General features: G+C 37.0%; 1 protein-coding gene across 1 annotated transcript; it reads right to left on the bottom strand.

Moving 5' to 3' along the window:
- Positions 1-353: 353 nt before the first annotated feature.
- LOC123317316 (alkyldihydroxyacetonephosphate synthase) lies at positions 354-12633 on the bottom strand. Its single transcript, XM_044903775.1, has 5 exons — positions 12389-12633; positions 7766-7861; positions 5179-5789; positions 3892-4475; positions 354-1183 (listed from the first exon to the last, which is right to left on the bottom strand). The coding sequence occupies exons 1-5, from the start codon at positions 12499-12501 to the stop codon at positions 743-745; spliced, it is 1845 nt and encodes a 614-aa protein (XP_044759710.1). The 5' UTR covers positions 12502-12633; the 3' UTR covers positions 354-742.
- Positions 12634-13263: the final 630 nt, after the last annotated feature.

Genomic DNA, 13263 nt, shown 5'->3' with positions numbered 1-13263 from the left:
ATAGAAAATCAAATCTGCATATAATATTGTTATAGTCGTTGAGTAGCCAGTTCACATTTTATCTCCTCTTTTTCGGAAACATTTGAACACAAAAAATATACAGAGTGAGTAAACACTAACGCATCAAATTCATACCTTCATTCTTCGGTATTTATCATTTTGTTGAAATGTAACTCCCTTGCCAAGCTATAAACTATAATTTTCGAAACGTATCCATTTATAATTCCAGTAATAATTTTTTTCTTCCATTCAAATGGATTCAAAAATTATATATAAATATCATGGGCATGATATTTTTTAACTACTTCATTGAAATTAGTTTCGAAATATCCTTAAGTGAATGAAAAAACGAATAACAACAAAATAACTTTATTTGGTACAATTTTGGTAACTACAATTCGATATGAGACTAGAAAAAATACATACAAAAAATCAGGTTTCCAAAGTAACACAATACCCATTTAGATCATATAAAGCCTTAAAAAATCGAATACATACATAAATAAGATACCTAATCAATAACCAAATTAAACTACAAATTGCTTCGAATCTTTGGAAAAGAATAAAATTATTAAAAATAAATACGACCAAACACACACAATGAAACAAATACAACAATAAAAAACATATTTTCGTACGTTCAAATATATAAAAATCCTAAAAAATTCAAATATACAGTCCCTGATCCCTCTAATTCACTAATGACTGGTCATGCAACGTTCCCACGAGTTGATAAAAAGTTTCATAACTTTGACTTGACCAAATTATTCGACGCGAAAATGTTCTGGGGGTCCAACTCGTTCTTGGTCGCCATAAACAGCCCTACACCAACTTCAGAAACAGTTTCCGGGTACCATTTCTTCCTCAATTTCCCCACGCCGTGGTGGTGCGATATACTACCACCGTTAGCAACTATTTCGTCCCTAGCGCAAGATTCTATGTCGTGATGGGCGCTGACAGGGTCGGCTATTCCGCTGTGGTTGAAACCGAAATAAAAGTAAATAACACAGCCCGCGTCGTAAGTTTGAGTCACTCTACAACTCACTAGGAAGTGTTCAATCGAACGTTTACGACACTCTTCGGCTACTCGTCTTTTGACGTTCGCGCACAGTATCAAGGCGCGATCCCATGGCACTGAGGTCTCGAAAGATTCTGCTACTATCCGGTATTGAAGAGCTATGTCCTGGAAAATAAAAGAGTTAGAAGACTCCAGCACGAAAAAGAGTAAGACTACACTAATGAAACACTAGAACTAGGGCTGTGTTGAATTGGTAAGTGACAGCTTGACTGTCCATGAGGTTTTGTATCGACCGTACAATTCGATACTCTAACAGGTTATACATGGGATATAATTATGGCAAAGATGTTTGACTGAAGTAGGCGTACCTACTAGCATACAGCTGACTTAAGGGAACCACTCAAGACAATGGCTGGTTTTGAAGTTCTGGGTGGTCTAAGGCCAGTATCAATAGTCAGATCCCAAAACGGGTCTCAAGACCTATCTTCTCAAGATAGTAACAGCATCTCAAGACGACGGCTTATTGATAAAATCATATTAAGTCGTTATCAGAATGATACTATGTCAAGAAGCCAGTCTTGAAACTCAACTTATGCATGTCTTGATTAATGGTCTCGAGGTTTTGTATCGACCGTACAATTCGATACCCTAACAGGATATACATGGGATATAATGAGGACAATGGCTGGTTTTGAAGTTCTGGGTGGTCTAAGGCCCGTATCATTGGTCAGATCTCAAAACGGGATTCAAGACTATCTCAGTTGATACCTTCTCACGATAGTAAGAGTATCTCCAGACGACGGCATATTAATAAACTCATAAGGCCCGTATTAATAGTCAGATCTGAAAACTCTTATTAATAAATTCTTATTAAGTCATCAGTTTGATACTATCTCAACTTATGAATGTCTTGAGATAGACTTGAGATTACAAAACAAAAAGAGCAATCATTATTTTTATTTTTTCTCGATATTTTTTCACTATGGCAATGGGGTGTAACGAAGGAGATTTTTCCATCTCAAACGAAGGTACATGTCACATTAAATTTTTTTTTTCTACAAGCGTGCGCCTTCAACCTTTTTCCCGCACGCATTCCAAGTTGCAAACAGTCACTTTCCCAAAAGGTGCGGGAAAAACGCCTGCTATTTCTTTCCCGCACGCATTTGCGTTAGCAGGGGTTTTTCCCGCACGCAAATATTGTAGAATAAATTAAATTCTATCATGTTTCTATGTACAGAACGTCAACGATGAGAAACCCATAGTAACGACATGCAGAATTACGTCTGTCATTATATATGAATTAATCAAATGAGATATGATCTGTTTCGTGAAATGGATACATTTATATATTTCAAGCGCTTGTAGAAAAAATATTGTTCCTAACTCTTTCGGAAAATGTCTTGCCCGCACTCAACTGCATACCCGAACTCTGCTTCGCATCGTTCGGGTAAGTATCACTTTCCGCACTTAAACTTAACTATTATGTGGAATTGTTCGAAATTGAGACGTCATCTTGACAGAGTTCCATGTCAAATTTATTACTAAGGTCCAGTTTCATAATAAAATTCAAACGTCCGGTTTCATAATCAAATTTAAAGTCACTTTACGCTTAAAGCTTCCTTTACTGTCATTTTTAGTAGGGTTAAAGGAAGCTTTTAAAGTTAAAGCGGCTTTAGGTTTGATTATGAAACCGCCCGTTAGTCACTTTAAGCTTAAAGCTTCCTTTACTGTCATTTTTACGTCCGGTTTCATAATCAAATTTAAAGTGACTGTAAGCTTAAAGCTTCCTTTAGTGTCATTTTTAGTAGGGTTAAAGAAAGCTTTAAAATGAAAGTGACTTTAGGTTTGATTATGCAACCGGCCGTAAGTAGGGTTAAAAGAGGCTTTAAAATTAAAGGGACTTTAGGTTTGATTACGAAACCGGCCGTTAGACCGATGTCTAAAGACGCTACCTGAGACATTCTCACAACTTGAGATATGACTATTAATAAGGGCCTGGAATGTTTAGAAGGGTTGTTTTATGAGCTCTCATTTCCTATATTGGGGCATAGGCCTTGCTCTGCTGTCTTTCTGAGAAATAAATTCTTTTGCATCATATCAAACAGGATGGAAAAAATTGATACGAAAATACAGTGTCTCACGCCAGTTCCTATATCTCTACAAATAAACTAAAATGTTCAAGCCCATTAATCATGACGGACTCGTAACCAACTGAAGAAGCCAATACTCTTGCCTAAAAACTTCCCGCCATATAGGTAAATGTATTTTCAGTAAAGAGTTTCAAGAGAAGAAAAAACGTATAGGGAAGCACTATTCCTGGGTTGGATCATTCACTGAATAAGGACTAAAAATTATCTGGATCTTAGCAAGAATATGCTACACCATCTCAGTGGATTCCTTACAAGGGATTGCCGCCTCAGGAAGCATCTGATGATAATGGATTAGGCAGAAAACTGTTGGGAGCAGGAGCTGCACCATTGCTAGCCAACGCAAAAAATTCTTTGGACAAGAAACTTGTGGAAGTAAGGTAATCTCCTTGAAGCCATCCCAGATACTGGAGTTCATTAGAATTATAGATCTGGGGGCCAACCTCTAGACTGAGTGATGGCGAGAACAGCTTTAATGGATAGCACGATAGAGCTTGAGGTCGCTGTGCAATGAAATTCCCATTAATCTACAATCTACAGAAGCAGACAATAACATAATCAGAATTATTCTCCTCCTATATCTACAGCTTTAATGGATAGCACAATAGAGCTTGAGGTCGCTGTGCAATGAAATCCCCATGAATCTACAATCTACAGAAGCAGACAATAACATAATCAGAATTATTCTCCTCCTATATCTACATTGAAATGTTACATGAGCCTCACCCTAAGGTACGCTATAACAAAGGTGAGCATATATCCCCTTTCTCCATTAGTTTCACCAGCAGGAAATCCCCCAAATTGACCAGCGATCCCATACACCTTCTTCTCCTGATCCTTCACCTCGTCCTCGTCTCCTTCAAACAGCAAGGTCATAACGCACAGGGTGTTGAAACCGTAACCCTTTATCTTCGTAATGTAGAATTTCTTGAAGATGTCCAAGAGAGCGGCGAAACGCCCCGCGTCCGGCTTTAATATAAGGCCGAACTTGAACTGCTCGTTATCCATCAGTCTTATGGAAGCGGGCTGGCAACGCCTTCTGGCTACCTCCCTCATAGTTTTCAAGCCCATCTCAAAGCTGGGGAAGACTATGGATCCGTATTTTCTACATTTTGGCAAGGGGCGAATCTTTAATATCACTTCGGTGATGACGCCCAAAGAACCTTCGGAGCCCAAGACTACGTGGTTAAAGTCGGGACCGCAGCTCATGCGTGGCACCTGGCAGTTCTTCTCCAATACTCCTTTTGCCGTCACCATCTTCACGTGAACCAGGAGGTCCTCGATGTTGCCATATATATTTTTCTTCATACCTAGAACATCGAATTTATACCTTATGACTCAAATAACTCGTAGTGAAAATTTTACGGCATTGAGGACCGTATTAATAGTCAGATCTCAAGTTGTGAAAATGTCTTAAGTAGTGTCTTGAGACACCAGTCTAATTAATGAATTTAACTTGGGCCTCTGTCAAGGCGCTTATTATTGAATGTGGCTGATGCCCTCGAATGATCTCAAGATAGGTTTTGGAAACGTCAAATTTTGAGTATGGTCGGAACCTGACTCAAGATGTGATCTGACATTAATTTCTCTTTTGTGCTTTCAATAATTGAAGTAAAATATGGAAGACGTGGTCAACTACTACGATGAAATCGATCACTTCGACGAACAAGAATGTGATGTGACATGTCCGTTCGTTCGAGATCGAAAAATCTTCCTCGTTACACCTCACCCATGCCACATTGCTGAAAAAATATCGAGCAAAAATAAAAATAAAACTTTCTCTTTTCGTTTTGTTATCTCAAATATATCTCAAGACCATTACTCAAGACATCCATAAGTTGAGTTTCAAGACTCGCTTCTTGAGATAATATCAAACTGAGTTTATAATTAAGCCGTTGAGATGTTGTTACTATTTTGAGAAGGTATCAACTGAGATACGTCTTTAGACCCGTTTTGAGATCTGACTATTAAAAGGGGCCTTAATCAATTATCAGCTACCCAAGATATACGTACCTGAAGCTCTGGTGGCCACCCAACCGCCCAGACTCGAAAACTCGTAACTATCTGGCTCGTGCCCAGTGGTGAAACCCATTTCCCTCAACTCCCTCTCTAGATCCTGCCCGATGATGCCACTCTCGAAACAAGCCACCAAATTCTCCTTATCCACCCATAGAATCCTGTTCATCTGGGAGGTATCCAGAGAAATTATCGTCCTTGGTTCGTCGACTGGACACTCCACAGCACCAGAAACCGCGGTACCGCCACCAAACACCAGAACCACCAGGTTCAGTCTGTTGGCCAGCTCCACAATCCGAACTACATCCTCGTGACTGGTCGGCCAGAGCACCACGTCGGGTATCCGTTGAAACATGCCGGTCCTGAGGGTGAAAATGTCGTTAAGGGTCTGACCGTGGGCTCTGACCAATCTATCGATGCCCTTCAGGGAGGTGGAGATGTTGAGGCTGTATATTTCCTGAAGATGTTCCCGGGAGACGTTCGGCTTCGGGAACCGATCCTCAACTGGGATTTCTTGGGGAAGAGCGGGAGGATTTGCGAGGTCGATATTGAAAGTTTCGCTGACCCAGTCGCGGAAGTGTGGAAGGAACTTGCCAGCTATTGGATATCTGAAATGCGGAGATGTAGTTAAAATTCATGTGATTAATCATAAGAATTAGTTTTATGTGAATGGGCGTGGAGGATTTTTTCTATAAGCACATTTCCAGCCGTTCATCCTGAAGAAAACTTTTAAAATCTTGACATTTCGAGAGTCCACCGATTATAGAGTGTTGGAGGCGGAGTCAGTGGCACCAATGGCATGCGGTGTTCGAAAATGGCCCCGGTCTTGAAGCACCATCGATTTCGTCAGTTTTTCAGTAATATAGACCATCTTTCGAGAATTTTTCTATCATCAGTTAGTATAGCTCCATGAGCATCTCTTATAGAAAAGTTAGCTTTTCTGCTTGGACTATAGACAGTTTTAATAGCTTCAAAAAAACGCCTGTAGTCATGGTTATCGGCGTAAGCTTGTATTTCCCTACCTTTTTCTTTCCATCAGCTATCCTTGATTTTTTTTATTTCTTGACGGACCTCGCTTTTTATGTTTATAAGGCCCGTTTGCACCAATCCCCCTTAAAATGAGTACTTAACTAAGCGTAGTTTAAAGTTAATGGACGCTTAATTTTATTGTCGGTTGCACGACTGCGGCTTAACAGAATCTTAAGTAAGTTAGTAGTTTTCATATCTAGTGATATTTCAGTTTTTTATTTTGGTGTAACTTCATTCTAGTCTAATAAAGCTTTTTCATTGGTTGGCCGGTTGCCGATGATCGTTATCATTTCATTAACCTAACTTTATTGTTATTTAAGGCTAGCTTTAGCCATTTAAATGTCACTTTACAGTTGGTCCAACGTAATTTAAGTTAAGGGTTCATTTTAAGGGACACTTAACACTAAGTGCGTTTGGTGCAAACGGGTCTAAGACTCTTGTGGGCTGCAACATCGCCAGGCTTGTTAATTGCCGTTTTCATCGCTTTGTGTTTTGCCTCCAAAAGAAATGCGATATGAGTTCCGCTATCGGCGAACCAGTCTGGGGATTTTCGGGAACGTTCTGTGCCTAGTATTTCTTTCGCTGTATTTGTAAGAGATGACTTGAAGCGCAACCACATAATCCGGTGGTGTTAGGCTATCTTTGACGGCAGCTGTGAATCTTTCTTTTGTAGAAGAGTTTTGTAGTTTGGAGATTTGAAGGCGCTGCGTTGGTATTTTGGAGCATTGAGATTTTTATTCTCGAGATTACCAGCCTATGATCAGTCCAGCACTCCAGATCTGCTCTGGGTTTAGTGACCAACACCTCTTTGAGATCTTTTCTTCTCACGATCACATAGTCGAGAGTATGCCAATGCCCTGAGCGCGGGTGGCGCCAGGTCCCCCTTGAATTGAAGTCTCGTAATAATATAGGTGTTCGTTATACACAGATTGTATTCTGCACAAAGAGCCAGCAGACGTTTTCCGTTCGAATTGATGATTGTCTTTGTTTTAGCTATTCCATATTATGCTGAAATACTTCCTCGGATCGAGAAAGAAACACGAAAATTGAAATGAGAAAATGTTCCACTAATATTGATCTCGATTTTTCGTTCAATGTATTTTTTCAGTGGATTTTTAAAGGTAAGGTAACTCATGTTGCCAAATCTGAACTATAACTTTAACTTCTTATCACTCAGTGACTTTATTATGACGTTTGTTCATTCACAACTGGTTTATTGTTAGGAGAGAAGAAACTAAATCGTACCTCACTCTATTTATTCAAGACTCCGTTGTTGTGAATACATCGTTTGTTCTCGGAATTAGAACATTTCTCTCATTCTACGAATAGGTATAATCTATAATGTCGATGGAAGTTTATTCGAGGTATTATTGTCGAGATTATTGTGTTCTCAGGTATGAAAGAAAAACTGTAGAACAAAAAAAAACAGATCAAGTACCAGTTTTTCTATTCATGAAACAATTCTAATAATGAAATACAAGGATAGAAGGAAATTTCTTAAAAAATTCCACCAAAAAAAGGCCATTAAAAATTTCTATGCAAAATGATGTTTTACCTATCTCCTGTGAACCAAACCTTCACATCTCCATCGTTTTCCACGTTGAATTTGGAGTCCTTATAACCCCAACCATTCCATTTGAGCAGATCCTGCCTAAAATTAAAAATAAAGTTAAACGAAATACAGTAAAGAAAAAAGAAATTTTCCATCTAGTAAATCAACTCAGCCTTCATTGAAGGTTCTTGTGTAATACATTATTACTGAAATATTCTATGTTGAAAACCACAATGAAAAATATTCAGCGTTCATTAAAATACATTGTCAAGAAAAGTATCGAATAGTTAAAGAAGGATGATTGATTTTATTTTATGCTTGTTTCTCGATTTAAATTATGTAGACGTTGCTAATTACATCAATCCCTCTCATATTTTTCTATTGGAATAAATTTTGCAAGGAAGTTACCAGCCTATTACAGGGAATGTTTTTCCACCAGCTCGAAATGGAAATATTTTTTTTAATTGATATTTTCAATTTTTTATTTCATTATTTACCTTCTTTAGATTTTTGAATTCATAGCTGTGAATGTTTTCAACTTGCAGTTTTGGACCCTTCTTCTTTAAAATTAATGATTTTCCAATTATGAAGGCCCACAGGAGTGGAAAGTTTCGAAAATTTCTACTTAGAAATAAGTGATTTCCTCTCGCAGTCTCTGAGTGAATGAATCACTCACTTGCACAGACAAAAATTCAGAAGAGATATTTGATAGAAATGTGGAAAATTCATTGATTTTTATGAAAATCATTGTGTATGTAAGTCGATAAAGTAAAAATACTGATAATATCATGTTTAAAATCACGTTAAAAAGTCATGACTGACGAATAAAGAGCGTTCGGAAAAAATAGGCTGGGTAAACTTGACAGTCGATGTTTAGTTATGTTAGAATTCTACATACGAAACGTGTAAACTTTAAATTTCCATGGCCTGCTTACGACAAAATTATTTCAACGCTCATAATTCCAATAATTCGATTGATTTTTGGTTTTATTACTTTCGCGTGAAGAATACGATTATTATCAAGGTGAAATTTCATTAACAATGCCCGAGCCTAGCGGTCGTTTTGAGTAATCGAAAGATGCCAAATATCAGTTTTGTTCACGAACGTAGGTCTATGAAAATTATGGAAACATAACGTTTTCTTTATCTACTCTCGTAAAAGCTTTCCGTTTAATTGCTTTCAATTTTTCGAAACCGGATAAATAAATGAAACGATAAATGGGACACCGCAGTTTTCATAAAAAATAATTAGTGTGAATATTGTTCGTTTACTTTGCGTTTGAGTGGCAACGAAATTACAACGACACGTCATAGTTCTGGTATTTTCTGGTTACTTTCGGCGAATTCCTAGATTCATACTGATATAGAGGTTGCAGAATGATGATGTTAAGAGTTCCCTCAGAAATCATGAAAGAAAAAGCAGAAACAAACTCGAACAAGACACAAAATGTAGCAGAAACATTACCTACATTATCATTCTACAGTTCAGTCAATAAAAATACTACAAATAATATGCAAAAAGGTGCTCATTTTTGTCTAGACGAGAATTGATCTACAGATAATTTAACATAATTTTATAGACGCTTGAGAAATTCATTCTGTCTCTCTAGAAGATACAATATAAACGAGAACTGAATCTTTTTTTTTTTTTTGGTCATATCCTGTTCAGTCTGTTATACGATGGGAGAAAAAACACTATTGAAATATTCAAAATTACGTTGATTGAGGATGTTTCGATGTTCATAATTATATCGACGCATTCAAAAAAAAAACAAAAGAACATATGTTATTATGACCTATCTTTACATAATATGACGTTTCACGTTCGATAAATATATTTGTTTTTCCAGGAACTCCCACATTTTTTATCTAAAATAAATATTACTAAAACTTTGAGGATTTCCGATTACAAGATGTGAATCCTTAGCTCGTTCTCAGGAAGAGAATCGACCTATCAATAGATATCAGCGATATTTTTGCCGAACAGAGTACAGGTTGTCCAAAAAAAAAAACGTTTTGTCCAATTGCTTTCACAATATCTCAGGTAATGTGTGGAATAGACACAAAATTAAACTTTTACATATGTATTTCATAATTTATCGATTTTTTTCTACCGCATCTTAATAAAGAAATTAACGTTCCAAAAGTCTATTAAAAGTGACCATCTCTGGTAGTAGGAATAGATCATAACCCTGATCATTTTACATTTTTTGACTTCGAGCACAATATCTGTTGCCATTGTCCCAAAATCATCAAGTACCTGTATTTAAGAGGGTTAATAGGTAAGCAGATTTACGAAGATATGCTTAATACCCTTGGTGATCAATGTCCTTCGTATGCGACCGTGAAAAAATGGACTGCAAGATTTAAAAGAGGTCAATTTTCCATCTAAGATGATGACCGATCGGGAAGGCCAGTTTCTGTGTCAGTACCCGAAAATATCGATGCAGTTCATGACATGATTTTATAAGACCGTCGTGTTGGGCTAAAACGGATATCTGAAGTACTGAATATTTCATACGAACGCGTTCATCATTTTATAGTTCACGTCAATTTGACATGAGAAAAATTGCTGCAAAATGGATCCCCAAATGTTTGAATGTCGACCAAAAGCGTGCAAGGGTAGAAGCATCGCGTTCGATCTGTGCTCGATTTGAAAACGATGTAGACTTCTTTAACCGAATTATTACTATGGATGAGACTTGGGTACATTTTTACGATCCAGAAACAAAGCAACAATCGATGGAATGGCGACACTCTGGTTCTACAAGACCTAAGATGTTTCGTGTCCGAAAATCTGCTGGAAAAGTTCTTGCTTCAGTTTTTTGGGATTGCCATGGAGTAATCATGATTGATTTTTTGGATGAGGGTAGAACAATAACCGGAGATTACTATTCGACATTACTGACCAGTGTTCGGGAGAAAGGGGGTCTCGAAAACCAGATGTGTACGCAGATAGCAGATTGCAAAGAATGGTGGAAACCGTAGTCTCCTATGATCATCTACTTTTGATTTCTCAGCGAAGAGTGAGATTTTGACGATTTCTAATAGTTGTCAAATCTTTATTGTCTCTGATGTTACAGATCTGAAACTTCAAACTCCTACTGGCACTTTTTTCCAAGAATGAAATTTAATAATAGTTTACATTTAAGAAAACAAAACTTTGTCTCATAATTCGAAATATAGAAAAGGAAAAAAATTTCAAGATTGTTAGCAGATTTAATACGTAAAAATGTGTCTGAAGAAAACAGATCTGTTAGGTTATGAGAACTTTTCGAAATCGTCAAAAAATCAATTTTGGCTAATAACTCAAAAACGAAGGATCGTAAGAGGCTACTCTTTGTTTCTCCGAAAAAGAGGGTCCATATAGCATAGCAGAGACAAAATGTATTTTTGCCTCCGGTATATTGTGTTATTACATTGTGTTTCAATTTGAAAAACAAGTGTGGACATTATGAATTCAGGAATACCGAGAGGAATACATGTATATTCACGAGGTTACATTCAACTTCAATTGATGTAAATATTTACGAAAAGGGGCACCGATTTCCTGGAAATTTTTCTCAAATATCCACGCATATTCAATTTAAATCGCGTGCGTGTAATGATATTCTAATTCGAATCGAATATTTCAATAGGCAAGAAAGTACCTAATAAATTCATTCCCACTATTATAGAAAATTGATGCGAAAAATTTTCATCATCATTACAATTCACGATAATGCATAAATAAATTTGTTATCAACTTCATTTGAGCGCAGTTTTATTAGGATTTATTTGATGAATTGATTGAGAATTCGAAATAAACACAAAATACTATAATTTCACGTTCAGGTCAACTTCACCTTTACACACCTGAGGATGCTATTGTAATAGCGAAACAAGTGTGTCGTAGTTTAAAAACTCATTTCGTGAAAATTATATAATCTGCTTCAAGTTCGATTATGGATTTTCATCAAGTTTTGGCGGCATCAATTCAATATCATAAGATATTTTTGATGTACGTTTCAACCATTTTTTTGCTGAAAATCTTCGTAGGTAGAATATAATCCATGCAAAAAGCCCAATAAAAATTGAGGACCTTTAAACTCCGCGTGGAATGAGACAAATCGTTCATTTTTTCCGAAAACATTTTCCATTCTAGAGGTCCTCAAAAATACATCAATTAACGAGAAAAACAAATATTAGGTTGCAGGTAAGTGATGTCATAGGAACCACACAACAAAATTATATTTTTTCCCAGATAAACCCTTGTTTTCTTTATTTATTTTCAAATTTTGTTTCGACATGCATATTAGTCTTTGCTCATTTCGTTTTTAAACAATACCTTCAAATTTTATAAACAATATTTCCAATTCTCATCCCTGAAATACTGAAAATCTCTCCCGAAAAATTCACTTTCCTTGTCGAAACCCTTCGATAGATTTTCACCGCAAAAAGTGAAAACCGAACGAATTTACACAGCATTATTGGGAAAACCGGGGAACGGAATAATTTCAAATTATCGTTAGGAGCAAAATACACCCTCCCCTAACATTTGCTATGGATAGAAGCATCAAAAGCCGGCTAAATCGATCGCAGCGAGACGCAAACATAAAATCGCTCCGCTGTTATTTATGAACTCACCGATATTTTGGTACGGCACTTTTCACTACGATACCCTCGAATTTCTTCCTTTCTTGCCTTTCGGTCATTTCTTTGGAGCTTTCCGAAGCGCAGCCAGTTTGAGCGCTCCTCATTTTTGCGACACTTCACCTTTCCGCGATAGGTATATTTGTCGTTAAACGACCATTATCAACGGTAACATTTTAGCACATTTAATTCTTATCTGTTTAATCACACCCACCACTGACTCCCAGGAGATGCTGCGCCGACGCATGAAAGTTTCAAACATAACCTGATTAAGTGACGGATCGATAACATGGGGGAGCATAGAGCGCGGAATTCTTAACCCTCAAATTTTCAAGGAGCTTTAGGGGAAATTTCAGATGGAATTCCGAAATGGGTTGCATCCTGTGTCCACTCAAATATTAGTCAAACTCATGTATAGATATAGATGTTGAAGAAAACTCAATCAGCTCCTTCTAGTTTTTCTTATCTATTTTGGTAATTACAGCCATTTCCATCGCCATGAAAATTTCGACTTTAGGCAACCATCAATACAAATCTGACAAAGCACAGATTACCATAAGACAACATTTTGAACATTGATGTGACAGAGATCCATAATCCACGTGATGCGCAATGCAAATTGCATCGATTCTAAATCATTAATCTTCCACATATCTATAGAATTAAAAAATGAATTCCCATTTCCCTTGGTCACACTATTACTTTTTTCATCACTTTTGATCCCACCTAGCATGTGCGCCATGAAAAGAAATTGTAATCATATCGTTAACATTGCTAAAAGAAATTATAGTTTTCGATGCCATGTAAGAATATATCTTTTATTTTGAATAATCCGCCAGCCTTTTTTCTATATTTGGGGCAAACCCTCC

The sequence above is a fragment of the Coccinella septempunctata genome, chromosome 7 (genome assembly GCF_907165205.1).
Source record: "Coccinella septempunctata chromosome 7, icCocSept1.1, whole genome shotgun sequence".
NCBI classification, from domain to species: domain Eukaryota; kingdom Metazoa; phylum Arthropoda; class Insecta; order Coleoptera; family Coccinellidae; genus Coccinella; species Coccinella septempunctata.
The sequence above is the reverse complement of the archived record's forward strand: the minus strand, read 5'-3'. Positions and strand labels throughout refer to the sequence as shown.

Excerpts from the sequence above, each read along its gene's own strand:
- LOC123317316 (XM_044903775.1), bottom strand. The coding sequence starts at position 12,501 with ATGAGGAGCGCTCAAACTGGCTGCGCTTCGGAAAGCTCCAAAGAAATG. Across the intron at positions 5,790-7,765 it reads GTTTGGTTCACAGGAGATAG|ATATCCAATAGCTGGCAAGT; the intron begins GTAAAACATCAT and ends TCCGCATTTCAG. Across the intron at positions 1,184-3,891 it reads TTGTTATAGCGTACCTTAGG|GACATAGCTCTTCAATACCG; the intron begins GTGAGGCTCATG and ends TTTATTTTCCAG.